Below are 25,997 nucleotides of genomic sequence, written 5' to 3'. Positions count from 1 at the left end.
ACACTTTCAGGCATGCCTCTGACCTCTTTATGTTATCTCAGGCCTTATTCCATGAACTAGGAAATGCCCCAGGTGCCTGGTTATCATCTCCATATATCCTTCCTTCCATTCTCAATTGTTGTCAATTCCAACTCATAGCGAATCTACAGAACAGAGGAGAACTGCCCCATAGCATTTCCAAGGCTATGTATCTTTACAGAAGCACGCCGCCACATCTTAACCTCACCAAGGGGCTGGTGGGTTCACTCCATCAACCTTTTAGTTAGCAGCTGAGTGTTTAACCACTGTGCCACTATGCACCTCCATGCCACCAGAGCTACTCAGGGTCAAATACTGTGTAACAGCCATATGGGAAGGTTCTATAAAATGGACAATCTCTATTTTGTAATACCAATCAGAAACTTCTTTTAGTAACAACAACAACAAAAATCAGTAAAAGTACAGAATTCCCTACCTTGAATACATTAAGCTGTTGGTTAATTGTCTCAGTTTCCATACCAACAGGGCCTTGTGACTCTTCATGTTCTTCAGCTTTCTGAAGTAGAGTAGAAAATTCTTTCAATTTACTGTAGAATTCATCAAGACGTTCAATAGTCCCTTCAACCTGCTCTTCTCTGGCTTGTGCTCGGTCTAGTAACTTGTTGCATTGTTTGCTTAAGGCCTCCAAGTCCCTTTTGATTCCAACAAGGTCAGGAGAGGTTTCCTCTGTGGCCAGCATCATCTTGCAGGTTTTGTTGGCATTGGCATTGCTTGCTATGAGGGCTTCTAATTTCTTCAGAAAGGCTTTAATAGCCTCCTTTTGCTTTTGCAATATTTCTGCATCTCTCCCCACTGGAGCCATACTATCAAGTTCATCATCAAACTCTGCAAACTGAGAAAACATTTCTCGGATGGTATTCTGGAAATGTCCAATGCCCTGAAGCTTGGTTTCTAAGAATGAACACTTCTCGTCAACCTGCTGGCTTAGTGCATTATGTTCTTGATCTAAAGATTCTGCTTGTAATAAGATATCAGAGGTGCCCTTTGAGTCTGAGGCTTCTACCACAAGGTCCTGGGCAAGTCTTTTGGCCAAATCTACTTGATGCTTCAAGGTCTGAAGTGATTTCTGCTGAGTCTGCAACATTGTTAGATATTTGTTACTGTAAGCCTGAGGCCCTAGGGAATCATGGACATCTAGCTGCTCCTTTGCACAATGAAGCTGCCTTTTAGCTTCTCTGGAAACTTCTTGAAATTCTTTAAACTTCTGGGCCATGTTCTCCAGAGAGACTTTCTTACTGTGAAGTTGTTCACTGACCATGTCTACCTTCTGAATCAGTGACTTATTCTCATCTACAATAGCTTCTTTATCTATTTCACAGACCTTGAGCAAGCTATTGGCTGCATTATTTAGTAATTCTACCATTCCAAAGTGTTGGTCCATCTCTTTCTGTAGAGACTTTACTTTGGCAATGGAATCCTCTGTTTCAGCAGGATCCAAGCTAAATTTTATTTCTTCCAGGTTGTTCTGACATTTTTCTACCCATGGCCGAAGAGTCTCTACATGCTCTTTATAATTGAGGGCTTTTTCCAATGAATCTTTTAATTTGTCTTCTCTTTCTTTCACCTGTTTGTTAAATCCATCCCAATCAGCTTTAATAGTGTTAAGTTGCAACTGTAAGGCTGCCTTCTCAGACCCTTGAGTTTTTAATAACAGATTTTCACCTTCTGTGATGGTTTTTTCATAAAAATTAGACTGCATTGTCAAAGTTTTACTCAAGTCTTTCTGACTTTTGATTAATAACTCCAGGACATCAAGTTTAGCAGATATTGGGTGAGAATTATTTTGCTCTTCTTTCTTTGTATCCAGCCAAGCCTGAAAATCTTTAGACATTTGCTGAAATTGATGAGAGCTTGCACAGGCTGATTGAAGGTGCTGGACATGATTTTCTGAAAATGAAATGATAGATATGTTTATTTTATGTCAACATGTTGATTTAATCTATGAAAAGTCAAGAGAAAATCACCAAATGTACAGAATTGTAAAATCAAGGCCCTCTAGAGCTATTAGAACTACAAATGGACTTAAGCTACTGACGAAAGAGGAATAAGGAACATAAGGCAGGAACAAAAAGAACAAATAAGAGAAACTCAAGAGAAGAAACAGGAGACAGATGAGAGGAAAAAAAGAGATCACGGGAATAACTAAAACTACATAAAGGTGCATAGTGGAAGAGAGCAGTCGCACCACACACCATCTATGATGCTAAAGTTATCTCTATTAAAGTATGGGGAAACACCACTGTTTAAAGTTCTAGGCTGTACTGATAAATAATTCTTTTCTTATCAAGGATTAGTTTTTTACTTCTAGAACTTTTTACATTTAATGGAGATAGTATAATGTTAGCACTTAGAAACTGCATGAGTTTGGATGCTGGCTTAACCTCTTAAGAGCTGTGAGACATTGGGCAAATGATTAAAACACTAAGTCTCATTTCCCAAAATGGAAAATGGAAATATTATTAAGAGGTAACACACAGAGCTGTGAAGGGAATTAAATGGTAGCAAATGTAAAGTCCTTAGTTTAATTAATTAATTAATGTCTCATAAAACTATTAACAACAGTAGCAGAAATAATAGTACTGCCATGGTTGTTAGGTGCCACTGAGACCATTTTCGACTCAAAGTGACCCCATGTGACAGAAGAAAGCTCCTCCATTAGGTTTTCTAGACTGTCATATTGATGGCAACAGATTGCAGGCCTTTGTCCTGTGGAGCGGCTGGGGGAGTTCAAATTGGCCAACTCACAGCAGCCAAGTGCTTAACCTTTGCGCCAAGGCCCTTAACAATAATAATAACCAACATTTATTATTATCAATACTATGCTATGAGTCGGGGCTGACTCGACAGCACGTAACAACAACAACAACATTCCAGAATAAAGGAGTAAGTTTGAAATGGTTAATATGATTAATAAATAAATGCAAACAATTAAAAAACCTAACAACTATTTACTAAGTGCAAAGCACAGTGTTATTTGTCAAACCAAACGAATGTGGCAGCTCAATGTGCTCTTCTTTGGCAGGCCCTTCCCAAGTCCAGTAACTCACTACTACTGCCTCTGACAAATACTGGCACATGTGTCACAGAATCAGCAGTCACAGAGGTGAGAAAGGAAAACAGTACCAAAGGCTTCTCCTGGATACGTTTCTCTAGAAAAGTTTTCTAAGACAGAAATCATACATAGTAGTAGCATATAATAAAATGCCATAACACCTTTCTAATGACTGTATTCATCTGTTTTTCTGGTCAAACAAAACTGTATTCATACAGTGAAAATCTTTACAACTCTATTTTAAAAGCCCAATTTGGAATACTTGAAATTTTAATGGGGCCTCATAAATGGAGTTTTGCAAATTGACTGTCTTTCCATTATCTGTGTGGAATTATCCTAACAGCGTGTGTTCACACGAACACAGAACTCCTCCTTATTCATATGTGATCAGTCTCCTCTTCATTATGTTTACACTGGGGGCAGGGTCTCCTTAACCAGTTGCCAACTGTGACTCATGGCAACTCCATGGGTGTCAGAGTAGAACTGTGCTCCACAGGGTTTTCAATGGGTGTTTTTTCAGCAGATCACCTAGCCTTTCTTCTGATGTGCCTCTGGGTGAACCTGCACTTCCAACATTTTGGTTAACCATGTTAACCATCTGCACTACACCTAAGCAATACATGGTATGTATTTCTGACCAGAAGATACACCGACTAAAAAGAGAGACAAACCTGCTTTTTGTTCAATATCCTTAAATGATTTTAAGATGCCTTCTAGTTGCCTACTAAGTTCTGCTTTCAAGTACTCTTCTTTAACCAGAGCTGACAAATCCTCACAGAGTGCCTGGGCCACCTTTATCTGCTTCCCCTCCTGCTCTATTTCCTGCTTCATTTTTTGGGCTGTTTCCAACTGCTGGTTCATAGCATCAGAGTGTGTGCTCACAGCCAGACTGGTGCTGAGTTTACTGTCCAAGTCACTTAGTTTACTGGAAAGGCTTCTCAGAAGGCTTTGGTACTGTGTGCTTTTAACAATAGCTTGGTCAATCCAATCACATCTGTCATTCAATTGTCCTGTTAGACTCTCCCATTTTTGGGTCACAGTTGCTAGCTGCTCTTTCACAATCCCATGCAGAGAAGCGTGTTCACCAGGTCTGCTCAGAATGCCCTGACCAGCTGCCATTAGCTGTTCGTATTGAGGTTTCCGAGTATCAAATTCTTGCAACAGAATCTAAGGTAATGAAAATATATAAACATAGAAATAAATGATTGGTTAATTAGTTATTTAAAAAACCAAAACAAAACATAGCTTTAAGTTGCAGAGCAGACAGAAACAATATTTATCTAGTTTTTGTATGTTTTTTCAGTTAGCGCTTTCCTAGTTTTCATCTCAAGAGCAATACAATTATCTTAAACTAATTAAAAAAGCAATGGGGCTTCACAGAGATAACATTCTGTCTAAAATAACATCCCCCAAAGGGGAAAAGGATCAGAATAAATATTTCTGTAGTCTTAGCAAAAAAAAATCATGTACAAAAATTCATATTTAAAAGGACACACTGCTATTGGACAAGTTTACATGGTACTAACATCAAATTTATTTGTTTTTTTTTTCCCCCTATTCATTTTCCTCTTTATAGTCTTTTTGAAAACCCCCACAACAGTATTTCCAAGGAAATGCACAGTGATAATAACATTGATTTACAAAGGTTTTTTAACATAGTAAGATTTATTGTATTTATTATAAAGATTTTAGCCAATAAATCACATTGCTCAGAATGAACAGGCTCCACATGACTCTTTCTAATTATAAAATGAATGATCCAAAAGTTTCCTTCTTGTAGTCCTATCAGGTTTATCTCTGGGAGTCTACCAAGACTAGAGGCAATTATTCCCCAAAATATTTATTTTGAACTTTTAATTGTTTCCATTCTCTGCCTATTAAGAATATATATGTGCTATTACTTGTGACTCTAAACTACCAAGACTGATTTATATTTTCAGCTTACAGAATCAATCTCACCACTCTGAAGTCACTGCTCATACATAAAGAAATCTAAATGAAACCACAACGGAGCTTCTGGTATTACATCTGATCTAAATTTTATAGATTTATTTTCCCGTTGTGGATTTATCTGCCTTATAATTAGACTAGCCTAACTAATCTACTGAGTTTCAAGGTTCCCTCTCTGCTTCCCTTGTTCCTTTTCCTCTTCTTAGTCGGTGTCTCTCCCCCTCAAGGCTGTACTTTATGACTTTAAAAGTTTCATTATCTACTACCACAATCAAAATGATTAAAACCTCAAAGAAGTAACATCTAAACAATAAAAAGTATACACTAGCTTCTCATAAAAATGTTATTCCTTATATAATCACATTAATACTTCAAAGAAGGCTCTTTTTTAACAAGGTCTGCACAAACCACAATGTGACTGAAATTATTAGGGACTTGACCTACTCAGGGAGCTCTAGTGGTGTAGTGGATAAGGCACTTGACTCTAACTAGAAGGTCAGTGGTTCAAAACCCGCCAACCGTTCCACAAAAATAAGACTGGACAATGTACTTCCATAAGGACTTACTGCCTCAGAAACTCAAAGGGGTCGCCATGAGTTGGAATTATTATTGTAAAGTGCCTTGGTGGTGCAAAGATCTATTTCTGTAAAGATTTATAGCCTCAGGAACCCAATGGGGTGTCACTATGAGTCAGAGACGACTCAATGACAGTGAGTTTGGTTTTTTGTTTGACCTACTCATAAGGACCTCTAGTGGCGTAGTGCCAAAGGCATTTGACTGCTAACCAGAAGGCTGGCGGTTCAAACCTACCAACCACTCTGCAGAAGGAAGACTGGGTGACCTACTTCCATAAAGATTTACAGCCTCCGAAACCCAAAGGGGGTCACTATGAATTGGAATAGATTCGATGGCAGTGAGTTTGGTTTGGGTTTTGGTTTGACCCACTCATAAGGAGCTCTGGTGGCATAGTGAATAAGACATTTGGCTGCTAACCCAAAGGTCAGTGGTTCAAACCCACCAGCTGCTCTGCAGGAGGAAGATGAGGCAATCTACTTCCATAAAGATTTATAGCCATGGAAACCCAATGGGGGTCTCAATGAGTTGGAACTGACTCCATACCAGTGGGTTTGGGTTTTTTTGTTTTTACCCACTTATAAGATCGAACAGAGGAGTCCAGAATGTGTGCCTCCCAGAGGTAGCTCTCTCTGGACGTTTCCCACTAATCTTAGGATGGTTTCTTAGTAGCCTCTGAAACATTACGACTGTATCCCAAGGCAGTTAAAGCACACACTGCCCAAAGCTAATGTATTTATAATGAAAATATCTGTCTTATTAAGAGAAGTTGTGTGTTCATCCCCTCCCCCCAAAAAAGAAAAGTTGTTCCACACGAGATAGGTTATTAGGTAATACTCACCTGCACCTGCTGCCGTTGTGTGTTTAGCATATTTGGGTCAATTGACAAGGGCCCAAGAACACTAGCCATCAGTTCCTTTTCTACTAGCCACTGTTTTAACTGGGCCTCTACAGTCTGGAACTGGATAAGATTATTGGAGGATTCTTCTAGTTTTTGTTGTCTATCAACCGTCAATTGATTGAGTTCTTGCCATTTAGAATCTGGGGGAAAAAAAAAGATTAAATGGTGTTTAATTTTTATTCATTTCACATGATGATATCTATGAAGACTGTAGGACTAGGATTTCTGGTAAGATGGAGGAATAGGCAGACAAGCAACACAGACCCTCTTCAACAAAGAAAAGAAAAACCCATTGACAGAGATACAAAAGATAATTCTGGAGCCCTGAGCTTTGAAAGGAAGTACACAGAAGTGGATTAGGCACCAACTACTGGAAAAACCTGAATGAAAACGGTGAGTAGAGACAATTGAAGCTGCAGACTGTCAGCTACTCTAAAGGGACCAATAGCCTGAATATTCCCAAGTGGGGCTGGGACCTGAGAATTGACCTAAAGATCAGCCCTGGTCACCAAAGGCTGCACAGATGATTGCACTGGTGGTCTATCACTAGGAAGGGAAACAGCAAGGAGGGAGACAACCTGAGCTGTGGACTTTCTGCTATCCAGAGGGCACAGCCATTTTGAATGTTTACAAGCAGTGGCCATTTTGGATATTTAAAGTGACCTAGGTAGTGTAGTGCCTAGGGCACTTGACTGCTAACCAGAAAGTTGGCGGTTTAAACCACGAGCCACTCTTTGAAGGAAGGTTGGGCAATCTACTTCCGCAGTGATACTGCCTTGGAAACCCAAGGAGGGGTCGCTATGAGTCGGGTCCGACTCGACAGCACATAACAACAACAACAGGGCGCAGCCATTTTGAATATTTACAAGCAGTGGCCATTTTGGATATTTAAAGTGACTGAGGGCACAGCCATTTTGAATCTTTACAAGTGATAACCATTTTGGATTTTAAAGTGATAGCATTCTCATTCAGATTCCATGAACCTAAGAATAGGCTCTGTTTGCTAAGGTCGGCAAGAACATACGAGAGGCTAACAATAGGAAAGGAGACAGGTGGTGAGTGCATAAGTGCTGTCAACTAGTGAATAGAGGAGCATAGCACAGTGCCCTGCTTGCGTAGATAACATACAAACAAAACAAACAGTGGTTAAGTCACTCCAACATACAACCACCAATTAAACATAAACACAAAAACATCACAATGCCTTGGAGACAACAGAGCATCACAGTCCACACAAAGAAGCAAGATAAAGCAGGAGAAACAAGGCACCAGGGTACAGACCCAAAACACATCCCTGAGGAAGATGCAGCATTGGAACTCCCTGATAAGGAATTCTAAAGAATTATATTTAGGTATCTTCAATGAATTGAGAGGCAGATCAAGGAAAACCCTGACAAAATCGAGGAAAACACAGAGAAAACCCTAGAACAATTTTGAAAGACAGTACAAGAACAAAATGACAAACTAAATGAAAAATTAGAAATGATACAAAATTTACATACAGAAATCCATAAGATTAACACTAAATTTTCAGAAATAGATAAGACACTGAACAGGCAAAGGAGCAAATGGAAGACAAATTAGTGAGATTGGAGGCAAATACCTCAATATTTCTTTGGAAAGAGATGAATAAGAAAAAAGTTCAAAACAAAATGAAGAAACCCTAAGTTCATGTAGGATACCATCAAAAGGAAGAACCTATGTGTAATTGGAATTCCAGAACAAGAAGAGACAAATAAAACCACAGAGAAACTTGTCAAAGATTTGTTGAAAGGGAATTTTCCTAGTATGATGAAAAATGAGAATATATCCATTCAGAAAGTCCAATGAACCCCAAACAGGTAGACCCCAAAAGAAAATCACCAAGACATATCATCATCAAACTCACCCAAACCAAAGACAAAGAAAGAATCATAAGAGCAGCATGGGGAGAACAAAAAGTTACCTACAAGGGGCAACCAATAAGACTAAGATTGGATTTCTTGGCAGAAACCATGCAGATGAGAAAACAATGGGATGGTATATATAAAACCCTGAAAGAGAAAAATTTTCAAACAAGAATTATGTATCCAGCAAAATTGTCCCTCAAATATGATGGTGAAATTAGGACATTTCCAGAGCAGAAATTAAGGAATTTGTTTAAACCAGACCAATCTTATAAGCGATGCTAAAGGGAGCCCTTTGGACAAAGAAGCAACAACAGCCAACAACAACTGACTGTTACCACACATGATGACATAACCCAGAAGCCAACCCAGCTATGGAAGTATTCCAAGTAAATAAGCCTATGTGTGAACAGGGAACCAGAGACATCAATTGAAAAATGAGGACAACTACCAACCAAAAAGAGGGGATAAACTGTGTCATTACAAAATTTCTAGATGGTAGAGAAGTCAACACAACTACAAGATAGAATGGACAGTTCTAAATTTGGGAAGAAAACTATAAATCATAGGATAACCTCAAAGAAATATGATAAACTTTCATATCAAAATTAAAAAGAGGACCAGCACATATATTTAGCAATTACTAAAACAATAGCAACAAAGGAAGTGGTAACATGACTCATAAACAAAATGAGCTCAGCATAGAAAATTATTTGGAACAAAGAAATCAACAACACGAAAAAGCACATAACAAAAATGACAGCAACAAATTCCTATTTGCTGATAATGACGTATCTGGCAAGGGACTTATTTCTAAGGTTTATAGAAAACTCCAATGCCTCAACAGCAAAGGAATTAACAATCCAATGGAAAAATGGACAGAAGACATGAATAGACACTTCACCAAGGAGGATATTCAGGTGGCCAGCTAATACATTAATAGATACTCACAATCATTGACCATCAGAGAGATGCAAATCAAAACAACAATGAGATACCATCTCACCCCAACTGATGGCAAGGTTCAATGAGACAGAAAATAAGAAATGCTGGTGGGGATGTGGAGAGATGGGGACTCTCATACACCGCTGGTGGGACTATGAAGGGATACAACCTCTGTGGAAAGCAATATGGTGATTTCTTAGAAAGCTGGAATTGGAGATACCATTTGACCCAGCAATCCCATCAGTAGGTATATATCCTAGAGAGGTGAGAGCCAGGACAGGTACAGATACATGCACACTCACGTTCATTGCAGCACTATTAACAATAGCAAAAAGATGGAAACAACCTATGTGTCCATCAGCAGAAGAGTGGATGACCAAACTATGGTACATACACATAATAGAATGCTATGCAGCACTAAAGAATAAAGTAGAGTCTGCAAAACACCACATAATATGGATGAACTTGGAGGACATTATGCTGAGTGAAATAAGTCAATCACAGAAGGACAAATATAGTATTAGTTTGTTGTTGTGACGGGTCAAGGAAAGGATTATATATGGAGGGAAACTTTCTTTGTTGGTTGCCAGGGGTGGGAGGGATGGGGAGGGGAGAGAACATGGCAAAAAAAAAAAAAAAGCATTGCCCATGTCACTTTAGTTTTGTGTATTTCACTGTACACAAATTATATTTCAATGAAATGCATTAATAAATAAATAAAGACTGTATGACTAAAAATGATATGTAATGGGAATCATGCCACCTTTATAGCTCTTCTAATAGTTGATTAAAAGCCTAACTAACTTAATTGCATTTAATAGTACGATGTTATGGGTCTAGTGGTTGTACATCAGCTAAAGTACAAGAAGAGAAAAATAAATTTGAATCTGATTTTAAAGATCTTGTAGAATACGGAATATTTCTTAAAGCAAATAGGATCTTGAGATATACCTCGTTATCCTTTCTAGAAGTCTTCTGTAGCCTTTTTATTCAGCTATAACTTACTTGGGAGCTCTAGTAGCACAGTGGCTAAGGCACTTGACTGCTAACCAGAAGGCTGGTGGTTCAAAACCACCAGCCACTCCTCGGAAGGAAGATGAGGCAATCTACTTCCGTAGTGATACTGCCTCAGAAACCCCGACTCGATGACACATAACAACAACATAACTGACTTAGTCAAACATGAATATAAATCCTCTAATATCAAATCTCCAATTACTAGTCCTAGGCAAATGACTACCACATGTTTATCTACTTCTCAATCTTTTTCTCCTCTTCAAATCACAGATCAATGACTAGTTGAAGGAAAGTTACACTTGGATGTCTCACCAACCTTTTAAACTCAACATTATAGAACAAAACTCACTATATTCCTCTCAAAACTGGTGACTTTTTCTGACTTTATTTCTTTCAATCACTGTTTTCATGTTCTGCATGTCACTTAGAATAAAGAGCTCTGGTGGCACAGTGTTTAAAGCATTTAGCTGCTAACCAAAAGGTTGGCAGTTCAAACCTATCAGCTGTTCCGTGGGACAAAGATGAGGCAATCTGTTTCTGTAAAGATTTACAGCCTTGGAAACCCTACAGGGCATTTCCACTCTGTACTACAGAGTTGCTGTGAATCAGAATTTACTCAATGGCAGTGGTGTTTTTGGTTATGTCACTGACATACAATAATTCAGAATGTTCTTTAATAACTTTCTTAGCTCCCTCTACATTCTTGATCAGAAAGCCTTAAATCAATGCTATAACTACATTTCAGCCCTCATCATCTTTTGCAAAGACCAGTGATTCTCAAACATTAGCTGCATGAGAATCAACTGAAGGACTTGTTAAAACACAGATTTTGGGGATCTGCCCCAAAAGTTCCTGATTCCACAGGTCTGGAGGGGGGCCTGCAATTCTGCATTTCTAACAAGTCCCCATGTGATGCTGATGTTGCTGTTGCAAGGAGTACATTTTGAGGACTACAAATCTTGACCACTGCCTTTCTAACTGGTCTCCTGGCCAGTAATCCTTGTCAGCTGTAACCTATTTTGTTCCAAAAAATTACTCCTAAATGGTTACTTTCCCAAATCCTACAATAAACTAATCCTCCCCATCTTAACAATAAAATCTAAAGACTTTTGCCTGACATGTTGGGCCTCCCACAATCTGGCCCTAGTCTACTTATCTTAGGAAGTTTGCTCTTCAGGATCAATTCTGCAAGCCAGTCCCGATGATTTTGGCATTATAATCCAAACAGGCTTTGTGCTCATGCAGTGGCCATGCCTGCCATGGTCTATCTTTCTCTCCATGTATCTCAAACCTACTCTGCTTACTTCACAACTCCATTGGGTCTTTCCCTCTCTAGGAAGCCTTTCCCACTCTCACTACCCTCAAGGTGTATCTTCCCAAAAGCCAAAAGTTAGTCACCCAAGCACTTAATCCAGTGCCTTGAACATATTAGTTACTCAATAAATGTTCATTATTGGCTCAGAAGCAATGATCTGACATACTTCTTCCACCCAGAATAAAGTTCTAAAGGGTTGATTTAAATAAAACTCAATCCCTAAAACCTTATTTAAAGATAATCATTCTAATGGCTTGTTATACTCAAATATAATTTGAAAACAAAATAATGCAATTAAAGCAATAATATGGGAAAGAGAAATATCAAACCATCAGGAAGTAACACTATCCAAACTAAAACCAAGTTTGAAAGAGATTTCTACATTTACTATAGCATACCTAACTCTAACCAAACCAAAACCAAACTCACTGCCGTCAAGTCGGATTCGACTCATAGCGACCGCTCCTTGGGTTTCTGAGGTGGTATTACTACAGAAGTAGATTGCCCAACCTTCCTTCCAAGGAGTGGCTGGTGGGTTTGAACTACCAGCTTTCTGGGTAGCAGTCAAATGCCTTAGGCACTAGGCTACCAGAGCTCCCACCTAACTCTAAAGGAAGGATAATATTTAGATGAACTAAATGGAAAAATTCAAAGTAAAATAATAATTCTCCTTATACTAATAGTAAATAATTATACTACATAGTACTCACTATGTGCTAGGTACTGTTTGTCTGTTGTTGTTGTTGTTATGTGCCGTCAAGTCGGCCCCGACTCATAGCGACCGCTCCTTGGGTTTCTGAGGTGGTATTACTACAGAAGTAGATTGCCCAACCTTCCTTCTGAGGAGTGGCTGGTGGGTTTGAACCGCCAGCCTTCTGGTTAGCAGTCAAGTGCTTTAGCCACTATGCTACCAGAGCTCCTACTGTTTGTCTGAGTTGTATACATATTAACTAACTGAATTTTCCAAATAAGACTATGAAGCAGGGATGATGATTATCTGGTCTTACACTCATGTTCTGTATCATTGAAATAATGAAAGGGGTGAGAGAAGATGATAGGGTTTGTGAAGGAAATTGTACCTATGAGGAAAAGTTTATAAAGAGATAGGATTGAGTGGGAGGAGAACTTTGGCTAAAGAATCAAAACCTCCTGATTCTGTGGAGAGCTTCTTGCTTAACATTTGTTAGGTGAGAAAAAGCAAGAACATAACATGAGGCTATAGGAGTCCCAAAAGTAACTCACAGAGAAAAAGTCATCATTTTCAGACAAACAAGTGAAAGGAATATTTAAACTAAAAGGTAGTAACATAAAATAATTAGAAACACCAAAAAGCTACTAAACAATAAACAAACAATAAGAAAATACAACTTTATGGACATTTTATCATAGTATCAACTTCCTTAAAAAAAAAAAAAAGAAAAAAAAGATTTAGTTCTTAATTTAGCAAGAAAAGCCAAAATATGTCAATTCTCAGCACAATATAATCTGAAATGACACTGTTAAATATGCAAAAACAGATTCTGACACAATGCAAGTCCAAAATGAAGTGAGGTTGTTGAAAAATGTTTTCAGGTAAAGATTATGCTAAAAATGGAAGATGATTGTGCTTCTGTTCACGGACTTTGGTTTAAGTAATACAACATACCAATTTCTGCCAACATCTGTTTCCATTTGGGGGCCTCAGGAGTATCTGGGTTCTCCTCCAACAGCTCTGTCAATTTGTCTTTTAACTCCTGAACTTTATTTACATTTTGCTTCAGTTCTGCCTCAAAAGACTAACAAGGGAAAATAAATAATATAGTAATGACATTTAACTGTGTAAACATCAAAAGACAAAAACATAATTATGATAAAGTATATTTTTCTCTAGCATGGCCACGAAAGGAAATAATCCACTGTGAAATGCTGAAGTGAGTGAAAACCTGAATTCAGGAGTTAATTATTTAACATTCTTCTTCTTCTTTTTCTTCTTAGCTAGTTTTCAACCATCTGATGAAGGAATCCCACAAAGAAGAAACACTATAGCCATAGAGATAACGGCTGAGGAAGAGTTTCATGTTATACTCAAATCCCACTGCAAAAAAAGATGACATTCTGTAAGGCTGTAATTACTAAGAAAATCAGCCTTGTTAATAAAAGGCTGCTAGAATTTGAGAATCTACTAGTGAATAAGTATTTTTTTTTTGACAACACATTAGACGGTTCAAATATAGGTTAGTGTAAGTCGTAGTAATTTTTGCCATCACAGCTACCACGTAGAACCACTTTTCCAACCCTGATGACTGTAGGAAGAAACATCCTCCATTAAAGAAAGGGGCAGGCACTAGCTACCCCATTTCATACTAGACAGAACAGATCCCTATTACACTTAAGCCCTTAGGTAAATCTTTTGCAATGGTTATCTAGTTAATATCCTAGATTTAAACTGGTTTAAAAGTAACAAAATAGCATATATCCAACTGTTCACTCATCTTTATAATGTCCATATGCTACAAGAAAAGGTTTACATTATCATCACTCGCTAAAGAAAAAAGCACATTAAACAAAACTGGCAAATCATTTGCTGAAAGTTTTACAGAGCTAGAAATCAGAGACAGGCCTCAGACCACCAGGGCTCCATTCTAAATGTGAATCTCTTCTGTTTCATGTTCTCAGTAAATGTACCCATAAAATATACCTTATTTTGCTCCACTTGAGTCTTCACAGCTTCACTATCTGTAGGTGTAGGTGTCTGATGCCACTTTGTTGCTGTTTTATTCATTTTCTGTAGCCACTGCATCATTGCACTTGATTCTTCCTGAGCCTTTTGCAATTTGGAAAGTTTAGTATTCAATTCAGCTATTTTGTCCTTGAGTAACAGGCCAAGATCTTCATAACCATGCCTTACATCAGTCATATCCTTTTTAACAGATGTTAATCCTACGGGTGAAAAAATAAATGCATACCGACACATTTTCAGGACTTTTAATGACAGAACTCTAAAAATGAAAGTTTTAAGTTTTACATGATATACTTTCTATTTTGTCAGTATCTAACCTCCTTTCATAAAGTCAAAGAATTTGTAGGAAAGATTAGATCATTTTATAATGTTACTAATGAGAACTAATTTAGGAACATTTCATCATACAAGTGAAATGAAACAGAGAGTTTAAATGGAATACAAAACTAAAACCATGGACTGCTTCTTAGTTAATACCTGAGGTGACAACCCCAACAAATTAGCTCAATGTTAACCCAAGTTACAAAATATTTAAAATCAACAAAAAGAACAAATCCAAGTGCTAATTTGAATTACTGGATTTTTCTAATTTATGATGAGCAAACTGACTGAATTTTATATAAAATATAGTATTTATGAAGAGTGTGAATATATTAAATGATACCATTTTAATTCAATTTCTAAATTTCTGCATAATTATAGTTGGCCTCTACAAAGATTTTCTCTCAAAGAAAACCACACCAATGAAACTACTTTAATCAATAACCATTTAAAATTATTCACCTTTATTTGCCAGAAATTCCTGAGTATCTATGGCTGTTCCTTCACCATTTAATATTGCACTACCTGCAAAAATATTAGCACTGAATTAATCATAAAATTCTACAGTATGTCTGTGCATTAATAGTACATAGCTTTAAGTAACCCCATACATTGTTGTTGTTGTTATGTGCCATTGAGTCACCCTGACTCATAGCGAGCCCTCCTTGGGTTTCTGAGGTGGTATCACTACAGAAGTAGATTGCCCAACCTTCCTTCCGAGGAGTGCCTGGTAGGTTTGAACCACCAGCCTTCTAGTTAGCAGTCAAGTGCCTTAGGCACTGCACTACCAGAGCTCCCATACATAGTGACATTTAAAACTGTTATTACTATTTGAAGATGTAAAATCCTGATTCAATTGCAAGTCAAGTGAAGATTCCCAAGGTAAAGATGAAAATATATTCTCTCCTCTATATAAAGTTTATTCTTAAACTAGTAGCACAACAGTCTTAGAGTTTTAGTAAGTTTATATTATATAACAATTAAATATTAATTTATAAAAAAAATTTGTGATAAAGCTTTGTTGCTAAAGTAACTTTAGTGATAAAGTTCCTGAAGCTCAGAATGTACTCATTATATAAGTGTGTTAAATGAAGTATAAATAACTATCAAAACAATGCCTGGCTTACTTAATAAATGAAATTTGTCTGGTGTTGCTCAACAGGCAATTACACAGTGTTATTATAGGCTTAAGAAAGGCAGATTCATGCAAAAATACTTGAAGAAAGGTTAAAAGAAAACACACACATACACACACACACCCCTATTGCTAAACCCACATTGTTCCAGCACAGAGATAGGAGAACACTGTAGTTAGCTGGGCCTTGGCTTTGGGCAGGAGCTCTGTGGCATAGTACCTAAGGTATTTGACTGCTAGCCAGAAGGCTGGCGGTTGAAACCCACCAGCCACTCCTTGGAAGGAAGATTGGGCAGTCTACTTCTGTAGTGATACTGCCTCGGAAACCCAAGGAGGGGTCGCTGGTGAGTCAGATCCAACTCATGGCTCACCTGAATTTAAAGCCCAGATCCACTGCTTACTAGCTCAATGACTGACAAATTAATTACTCACCAAAGTATTGGCAATAATACTACCTAAGTCATAAGACCAATGTTCCTAAAATAGGAACTACTCAGTGAAAAATATTCTGTTGTTGTTGTTGTTATGTGCCGTCGAGTCGGCCCCAACTCATAGCGACCCCTCCTTGGGTTTCCGAGGCAGTATCACTACGGAAGTAGGATTGCCCAACCTTCCTTCCGAGGAGTGGCTGGTGGGTTTGAACCGCCAGCCTTCTGGTTAGCAGTCAAGTGCTTTAGCCACTATGCTACCAGAGCTCCTGAAAAATATTCTAGTATGTCTTTTACTACATAAACATCTATCATTGGTACCTTTTTAAAACAAAAATATTGAAAAATCAGCTAGCCTTTTTCATGCTAATATCATTGGCTATCTATTCAAAACACAAAGACATTTCCTAAAGTCAACCACATCAGAAAAAATCCAAACAAATAAAAACATTTAAAGATCCAACTTTTATTATAGGTTTTGCCTCTTCTTTTTTTAAAAAAAAAAAAATTACACATAAAAATCAAATATTTCAGATATAAGTGAAAATATCCTATAAATACTAAAGATTAATTCCTACTATGATTGGTATTTACTAAGCATACTAAAAGAAAATTGCTTTTTACTTATTTGTGAATAAATATAAAGTGGACATAAAGAACTAAAATAAATAACATGCAATAGACATCCTCTTATTAAAAGAAAGATCCATTTCAGAAATCTGATGCGGAGAGATCATCACACCATATATAACACGAGTATTCTCTGAAATAGGATTAATAGAGGGGACTGAATGGTTGGTTGAGAGAGGCCCAGCTGGAATATCAGTAACACAATAGAGACAGCTGGAGGCTGGGCAGCCCAGATAAACCACAGAGGATACTCAGGAACTCTCAGAATAATGATTTGAGATCTGCCTTCTTTTTGTTCCTGGATCTTAAAAAAAAAATCCAAACACTATTTTTAACAATATAAACTATATTTTAAATTTAAAATTATATCTACAAATTATTGAAGTTAACTTTAGAATCAATGTTTATTCATGATTCTCTCCTTTTTTTAAGAGGATTGGCTTTACCATGATTCAGATTATGGTTTAGATATGCTGGCTAACACATTAAATAATTGTTTTCTTTGGGAATAGTGGACAGAATAAAGTAGACTGGGAAAGAGCCTGTGTCTCTCCCTCACTTCTTTTTCCAGGAGACTAAATTCCTTTCTTCATCTCATAATGTGAATAGAAATATTTTAAATAGAAATTCAGTATTTTCATTTAAAAAACAAAAAAAATTGGAATCTGACCTGCCCTCTCTTCAAAATAATGCTCTTTGTTCCTCACATATTAACGTGGCTACATGTTACATGTAGTCTTCAGTTATTAAACTTAAAAAAATATTTTAAATGTTAGTATAGATACTTGTCCATGACACCTTTAGTCTGTTTATAGATGCTATCGTTCTCATCACATTCACTTTGTGTTTCTGAGGTTATTTTATGCATTAATTTTAAATAATAACATATACAAATATACCTAACATGAGTGAATCCAATTCCTGGTTTTAGCCATAAAAGGAAAACACATACCTGATTTAACTGCTGCTATTGCTTTTGCAGGAGTAGTCACAGCACTTATTAGGTTACATAATGAGATCCCACTGTTGCTTACTTTCTGAATCTCTGGTGTTTTCAAATTCCACCTTTCTTGTAATTTCTTGAGATATAAAAACACATTATTTTTCAGTCTTAGTAATATTTTCAAATTTGCACATTATAATTCAATTTATTAAAAGTGTATTATAGCAGTGATGTTCATGGGCCCCGATTTGTGGGGGAGTGGATGGGGGAAAAAAAGCACCATCCCTATTTGCTCTAACAGCCTGTATGACTGTTAACACTGTTAGCATTGAGAAGTGGGGCTGGCCCATCCTGCATTCTGCTCCCAGGCTCAGTGGAAGTCAGAATATTCCTAGCTGCCATGGGTTCCAAAGTAACTGCCAACTGTAAGTCTGGAAAACTGTACTAGGTGATGGCCAAGCTACCAGAGAAAATGTACTAGAGTCAAATTAAAAAAAAAAAAAGGAGATTCAGAATTCCATTTAACAGTGAGTTTTAGTCATCAAATTTTTACTATTTAAAAAAAAAAAAAAACCTCTACAAAAAAAAGTAAAAAGTAAACTGCTGCAATTCGCCAGGTGTTTTATGACATGAATGTAATGACAATATTTATGTTGGAGACTCAATTTAATTTTCATTTTTTACTGATTAAAGTGACATCTAAGTTAGAGTAAGATGCTAAATGAAGAGAAGGATCTTAAAATCATGAAAAATGGCATCAAAAATAACTGGAACTATGCAGAGATTTACTGGGGAAGGCAACTCTGACACTGAAAAAATTAGAATTAACCAGAAGTTTGTGTTCTTCCCCAAAAGGATCAGTTAATCCCATGTCATTATTTCTAACTAACACCAAAATATACAGTACATATGTGATGTGGGTAAAAAAAAATCAAACATTAGTCTTTTAACTTTTCATTACTGATACAGGCAAATGAGAATTTGGTATTATATACAACAATTAACCTGAGTTTCTTCCAAAGCTTTTCTTAAATCCTCTGCACCAAAAGAAGGCTGCACAAGGGGAACTCTTTCTGATGTTTCTTTCATCCATGATTTTAATGATTTGACAAGGACCTGGAAAGCATCCATCTGCTCTTGACAAGAGGACACAGCTTCTCTTCTAAGTGACAAAAAACATGAAAATCTAAGCTAAAGAAAGGAGATGCTCCAAAAGACTAATTACTAATAAATAAGATAGTATTTCCAATCAGGATTAATATTCAGAAAAACAATTCTTACACTCACACATCACCCATATGCACATGGAAGGTTTCATAGTTGGAAAGTGAAATGAAGCTAAATAACCATGTCTATTCCTTAGGCAAGGACTGTCAATAAAGGTAAGAGTAATTAAGAAATCTATAACCCATGTGCTCCCTAACAGTACGTAAATACTAAGACTACATAAACAATTTTAACATTATTTAGATTCAACGTGTTTTGATTCGTACACTTTATACGATGCTTAATGCCAAAAGGCACAGAACCAGAAAACCAAACCAAACCAAAAGGAAACTTAAAAATCACTGAATGAGGGAAACACAATGCCACCTAGTGGTTTGTACACTAGACGACAGTGATGTTAATAGATAAACTGGATGTTTTAGGGAGCACAGATTAAGTCTCCAAAACTGAGGTACAACCTAGTGACTGCAGCATTGTAACGGGTGCTCCTCAGAACACTCCACAGTGAATTTTTATGGATCCGTGTGCTCAGCACCATGGAGGGGCACACGTGTCCAGCACATTAACAACTGTGGTACAGTTACATCTGGCATGTGGGATGTGTGCACATGTGCATGTATGTAGAATACTGGCACATGAGAACCTGCTGTAGCTGGACTGATTACTGATGACTATGTTGTTGGTAAGGTGCTGTCGAGTCAGCTCTGACTCACAGTGACCCACATACAACAGACTGAAACACTGCCTGATCCTGCAGCATCCTCACAATCCTTACCGTTGTTGCAGCCACTGATAGCTAAAAGCCTTTTAAGTTAGACATCTTTGAAAGGAAAAAAATGTATTATCTAAGAAAACCAGGGATCTTTCTTCTGTGTCATGTGAATTGATTATACAACAGGATGGAAAATGGAGCTCTTTGAGTAATATCGATAGTAGCCAAAACTTTTAAGTAGTGAATTATCAAAAAATAAAGAATAGCTGAAAGACAAATAACTATATTCTATCTTTTTGAGCTCTCTTCTGTATAAACTTTAGTAAAACAAGATACATAATCAAAGCTAGCATGAGATCAGATATATAAAAGTTCAGTCGCAAGTCTTATCCTTGTATAGCTTTATTAGCTCAACTTAGGTTCATTCTCTCATTTCTTATCTTTTCTCATGGAATCATTTCTTATCTACAACTCTTTAGAAAGCAAACTATTACACTAAAGAGGCCATTAAGAAGTATATTGAAACTGCACATAGCTTCTGAATTGAGCCCAGAAAGCAATGAAACACAAATTTTTCTTCCATAATGCTTTCCAGTTTTATGTAAGAAGTATTGAATTTCCTCCTAAATATTTTAATAAATAATGCACTTAATCTTAATATGAAAAAAAATTCCAAAATTTAGAAGTATTAAAAGATATCCCTCTGCTTATTATTCTCAAGTATCCAAAACTGCTTCATCTATTTACTTAAGTAAATAAAAATAATTCAATCTAATCAGAGTCAAGTAGAACAAAATCCAAATTCTTTAAGTGATGCTTACTTTTCTTTGATGGTATCCTCCATTTCCCTGAATTGCTTTGACAAATTATTTGTTTTTTCTAAAACCAGAGCTTTATCCCCTGGTAAGCCATGACTGGATATCTCTTTCAGGAGACTCTGCAAGACTTCAAGATCTTCCTTGTGTTCTAAGAATTCAGAAGTTGATTCCTATAAAGCATTTAGATATTTCGTCAATACAGATGCTGCTAGATCTTCAAAATGAAATTTCATTTAGAAAGACATATGGGACCCTAACGGCTCTATTCAGATTTTTATAGGAGAATAATGTTGTCTATGATCAGTAATCTAAATATAAATAAACATGCAGCTAATAGGTGATTTGAGACAGAACACACTACACATTATTTAATTTAAAAATGCATACTTTATATTTTGTCTGTCTGTGGGTTCTAGCATGTAAGATGATTCTTTTATTATCAGTACCATGATACTGGAAACTGTATGTGTGATAAACATAAGTCCGTGGGTGGTGCAAAGGATTAATGCACTAGGCTGCTAACCTGAAGGTTGAAAGTTCAAGTCTACCCAGAGGCATCTTCAAAGAAAGGCATGGTGATCTACTTCTGAAAACATCAGTCCTTGAAAACCCTATGGAGCACAGTTCTACTCTGACACACATGAGGTCACCATGAATCAGAACTGACTCAACAGCAAGTGCTTTATGTGGGATAAATGCTGTTCATTTCTAATCAATGAGCAAAGGCTTCAAGGAAGACACAGGGTTTAAGATTTTTATAGCAGGAAAGGACAGATCTTTACTAATCCACAAGCAACTGAAATTATAGTATTAATTATAATTCTGCTATTACAAGCATGAGCTTATCTTAACTACTGACATGATCAGCCTCATGTGTAATAAATGTACCTGCATAAACTGAGATAATTCAGTAACATCTTTTCCTGGTGCATCTGCCTCAGTAAGAGCCTGAGATTTTGTTTCTAAAAATGTTTGAAGCTTTTCTGAGAGGTTCTCAAATAGTTCTACTTTGGTTTTTAACTGCTCCATTTTGGCAAGGTTTTCTTTGTGTTTATGACTTGCTTCTGAAAACCGAACAGATAAGTCCTTCATTTTGGCTTCCAGTGAGGATGCGGTGGATGGGTCTGTTGTTTCCATAAATTTCTTCACTTTTTCATTCATAGCATTTATACTGCTCTGGCGACCTGCAATATCCTGTTCCAACATCTGAAATGAATTAAATATTGCATGTATTTTTTATAATGATGTTTACAAATAATATCACAGAGTTTTTAAACATTACTGTTTGTAACAACATAAATTTGACCAACTTGTGCCTAAGGAAAGTTAACAGTTGGGACTGAATGACAAGTTTGATCTGTCCCATGAGGAATCCCAGCCCAGATCTCTTCAAGGGAAAGTGGAGAACAGCTGGCTTGTTGCTTGAAAGAGGCAGGAGGCTGCTGCTACTCAGCAACCCCTGGGATCTAATGGAGCCTTAGGATTATCCATGGTCCTAATTTTTAAAAGGCTAGACAACAACAAGATTGATCTGATTAACCTCATGTGCAGCTGGCCAAAGCAAGGATAAACAAGATAGGATTCAATGTATGTACAGGCCCTCAATAACGAATGATAATATTCATGAGAAAGTATACAGAGCTCTTCTTATACTTCACAGAGAAATTGTTTTGCCCATTTGGCTCTGTGCAAGCAGCACTCTCCACACTATTGTATATTCAGGAAACACCACTTCTTCTATATCTTCCAATTTATCTTAAATCCACCCAGCCCTGGAGCTGATTTAAGTGTTTCTTTCATCTCTCAGTGGGATTTTTTCCTTTTAAAATGTTACTTACAATATTTTTGCTAATGATATCCTGAAGAGCAGCAGAGTTTAAGGGCACTTGACCTTGTTCTTTCAGAGAACTTTCCACACTTCCCATCCAGTCTAGCATTTCATCCAATCCATCCTGCACACTCAGTGAGCGGGTCAGGGTTATCTGGAGTTTTTCATTTCGCTCATTAATAGATTTGGACAGATCATCATATCTCCCAACAATGTCATCTAGTCCAAAAAGATCAGGAAATGTTAATCTCTAAGTAGTCCTTGCCCTATAGTTTTCAAAAATACACTCAGCCAAGTTACAAAATTGGAAAAAAATAAGTAAGTTTAAATAATAAATTTTATAATGCAAAACACCACCTAAAACCATGTAAGAAAGAAAAGATCTCAGTGGAAAATGAAAAAAAAAAAAAAAAAGAAAGAAATCTTAAAAGTAGTTAGTATGTATATCTGTATTTGAAAAGAGATTTTTGATGTATAAACATAGGAGCAAACCTTTGGAATAAATATTGGTTCTCAATCTGTCATTTCTACTTTTATAAAAAAAAGGTGGCAGTAAAATAGCTATTCTCAAGAAATAATACACATTCATAAAGATTGTCAAGAATTAGCTTTTATATATAAAAATTCTCGTACTCACTTGCTCTCATACATATATACACACACACATTCCAACATATACACCTATAAGCTAAACTTCTGTCCTACTTCACCATGCACTGAAATTGGCAGATCCAAATATATTTACAAAATTGATGATGAAAATCCATTTAATATATATTGGAGGACATTTTCTTTGTTGGTTACCAGGGGTGGGAGGGAAGGGGAGGGAATGCTGTTAGATAGATAGAGAGAAATATTGATTTGGGTGAAGAGAAGGGCAATGTACCAAATGTGAGTGACCAATATGGCAGCATTGAGGATGAGAAAGACAGAGAGAGTTACATGGGCAGTACAAACAACAAATATGAACCCCTTTGTAAATACAATACTGAGTTGTTAATGAAAGCAAACATGGGTATAGGGACGGATAGATGGGTGAACAAGCTAAACAATTATGTATGTCTAAATGGAGAGTGTATCCAAGATCATATACAGGGTTGGCAGACAATGGGCCTCTCGAAGAGTATGAAGGGATGGACACTGGGAGGAGGTAACTATGGGGAGGAAGTGGGAGGGGAGCTGCTGCATTGTAAATTTTGGTCAATGACATGAGACAAAGTATATGTGAACTGCTGTATGAAAAGTGAATTTACTCTGTAAATCTTCACCCAAATCCTAATAAAAAAAAAAAAAAAATCCATTTAAAACAGAGAAGGTTGAGATTATTTCTAAAACATACATAAATTGAATTTATTTTAAAAGTTGAATAATAGACAAAAAATAAAAATAAGAAAAATTAGGTTAACCCATCTCACATGAGATAAAGTTTACTTTCAATGTTAAATATTTAAGATGATTTTAAAAAAATTAATAAATAAACCTTTCTGGCCTAGTTTTCACTTGGATGTAAAGCTGTGAATTTTAAAATTCTTCTATTCTCTATTTCAGACATAATGATAACTTCAAAGAACAATGGTCTCTCTGTGGAAAACAATTTGTTTTTAATTATGAGTTTAATTTATCACTCACTGTCCAAGAATTTCAAATATATTTTACTTATTTCTGAATGCTTTAGTCAACTACCCTGTACACTGCTCAGTAGAATAAAATTTTGATCTGAAACACCTCTATATCAAAGAAATATCTTACAGGCTTAGGCTTGCCTCATGAAACATAATCCATATAAATAAGATAGCATATCTTTGAGTGTTCTAATATGACATCATGAGAAAATAGTTTGACAAATGTTCCCTGAAGTGAGAGTGAATTGAAATGATCTAAAGAGACAATTGGGCTCCTGTCACTAAGATACAATGAGAACCATAAGAATGAATGCTGAAAGGGGAAGGAGGCAGGATTTAATACACACCAAGATGCCACAAAGGAGCTCTGGTTGTACAGTGCCTAAGGCATTTGACTGCTCATCAGAAGGCTGTTGGTTCAAATCCACCAGCCACTCTGCAGAAGAAAGACTGGGCAATCTACTTCCGTGAAGATTTACCACCTAAAGGTAAATTGTGACCCCAAAGGGAGTCACAATGAGTCAGAATTGACTTGATGACAGTCAGTTTGGGTTTTTTGGTAAATGCAACAAGCAGAGAAAACAAGTAGCAAGCTCAAGTATGAGTTCTAATTTGAAAGTTACAGAGTAGATACTCTGAATGCAGATATTCTAATTGGCAGGTAAGCTGCCTCTCTGTCAGGCAACTCTGTGCATCAGAAGGGTAAGTAACATCAACATTGTATCTAGCTACAGTGAGTGATTTCCCAAGCAAGGTCAGCTGTATTACAATTAATTAATGTATTTTGAATGTTATCGTATATTTCTGCACTTCTTAGTGATAAAATGTTGTCAGTGAAATACATTCTTGATTTCAGTAATATAAAAATTATTTTAGGAAAAGATACAAAAATATACTGTAAGATTTTTTTTTAATGTGGTTGATAGTTTCTCAAAAGTCAAATAGATCTTAGATATCTAATTCTTCTATACCTTAAATATATTTTTAGATATTCCTAGAAGGTTATGGAAAAGATAGCTTTTAAAGTCTTAACATAATATGATATATGAATTTTAACCAAATAAAAATGAAATTATGTATCCTTAGACAGCAATGGGAAAAATATCAAACTGCCTCAGATCTTACTCACAGCAACCCCTCCTTGGGGCTTGTGAGACGGTATCACTACGGAAGTAGATTGCCCAACCTTCCTTCTGAGGAGTGGCTGGTGGGTTTGAACTGCTAGCCTTCCGGTTAGCAGTCAAATGCCTTAGGCACTATGCCACCAGAACTCCTATCTTCAAACAACAGAAACACATAAAAGATAGTTTTTCTTTCTACCCCCAATTGCTGTGCTCAAAACTTTAAAGCAACAGTCTTCAAGGTGGGATGTACAAGAGAGTTCCTTGGGATTATAGGAACAAAACATTAAAACTTCCATTCATGTTTTTATCACGAATTTTTAAATGTTTGTGTTTTATAATTAGAATATGTACAATATGACAATATAGTAATACATGTATACAATTTGTAAATACAGGTGCTTACCTGGGGTGCATGTTAAAAAATTATTTACTGTTAGGGTTGCAGGGTTTAAAAAGTTTGAATGACTGTAAGAATAATTAAGAGTTTTCTTTCTACATATTTAGTCTCTTAGAAGAGCAAAGCTTCATCCTTCCTTTCATCTAAAATTGCTACTCAAGAGTTTAATTCATGCTCTGTTTGTGCTGAAACATATGTCTACTCATCTTCTGTGGAATTTTTTTTAATTCAATAATAGAAATATACATGAACTCCAAACCACCCATTAAGAATTATGAAAAATGACAAAGTCAAAGCAAATATATATATATATAAAACCTGTCATTTTAGGAGCTCTGGTAGCATAGTGGCTAAAGCACTTGACTGCTAACCAGAAGGCTGGCGGTTCAAACCCACCAGCCACTCCTCAGAAGGA

General features: G+C 36.6%; 1 protein-coding gene across 1 annotated transcript in view; it reads right to left on the bottom strand.

The window, feature by feature from the left end:
* Positions 1–25,997, bottom strand: part of DST (dystonin) — a 614,637-nt gene that overhangs the window by 103,293 nt on the left and 485,347 nt on the right. The window contains exons 52-62 of the mRNA XM_042781628.1: positions 22,450–22,658; positions 21,500–21,817; positions 20,615–20,781; positions 18,860–19,016; positions 17,864–17,990; positions 15,181–15,243; positions 14,356–14,597; positions 13,324–13,453; positions 6,456–6,655; positions 3,763–4,258; positions 455–1,926 (exon numbers count right to left, since the gene is read on the bottom strand). Coding sequence (XP_042637562.1) covers positions 455–1,926; positions 3,763–4,258; positions 6,456–6,655; positions 13,324–13,453; positions 14,356–14,597; positions 15,181–15,243; positions 17,864–17,990; positions 18,860–19,016; positions 20,615–20,781; positions 21,500–21,817; positions 22,450–22,658 — 3,581 coding nt within the window. The remainder of the gene's footprint in view (positions 1–454; positions 1,927–3,762; positions 4,259–6,455; positions 6,656–13,323; positions 13,454–14,355; positions 14,598–15,180; positions 15,244–17,863; positions 17,991–18,859; positions 19,017–20,614; positions 20,782–21,499; positions 21,818–22,449; positions 22,659–25,997) is intronic.

Source organism: Orycteropus afer, unplaced genomic scaffold (genome assembly GCF_000298275.1).
Source record: "Orycteropus afer afer isolate SDZICR_OR568_19922 unplaced genomic scaffold, OryAfe1.0 scaffold00140, whole genome shotgun sequence".
NCBI classification, from domain to species: domain Eukaryota; kingdom Metazoa; phylum Chordata; class Mammalia; order Tubulidentata; family Orycteropodidae; genus Orycteropus; species Orycteropus afer.
The sequence above is the reverse complement of the archived record's forward strand: the minus strand, read 5'-3'. Positions and strand labels throughout refer to the sequence as shown.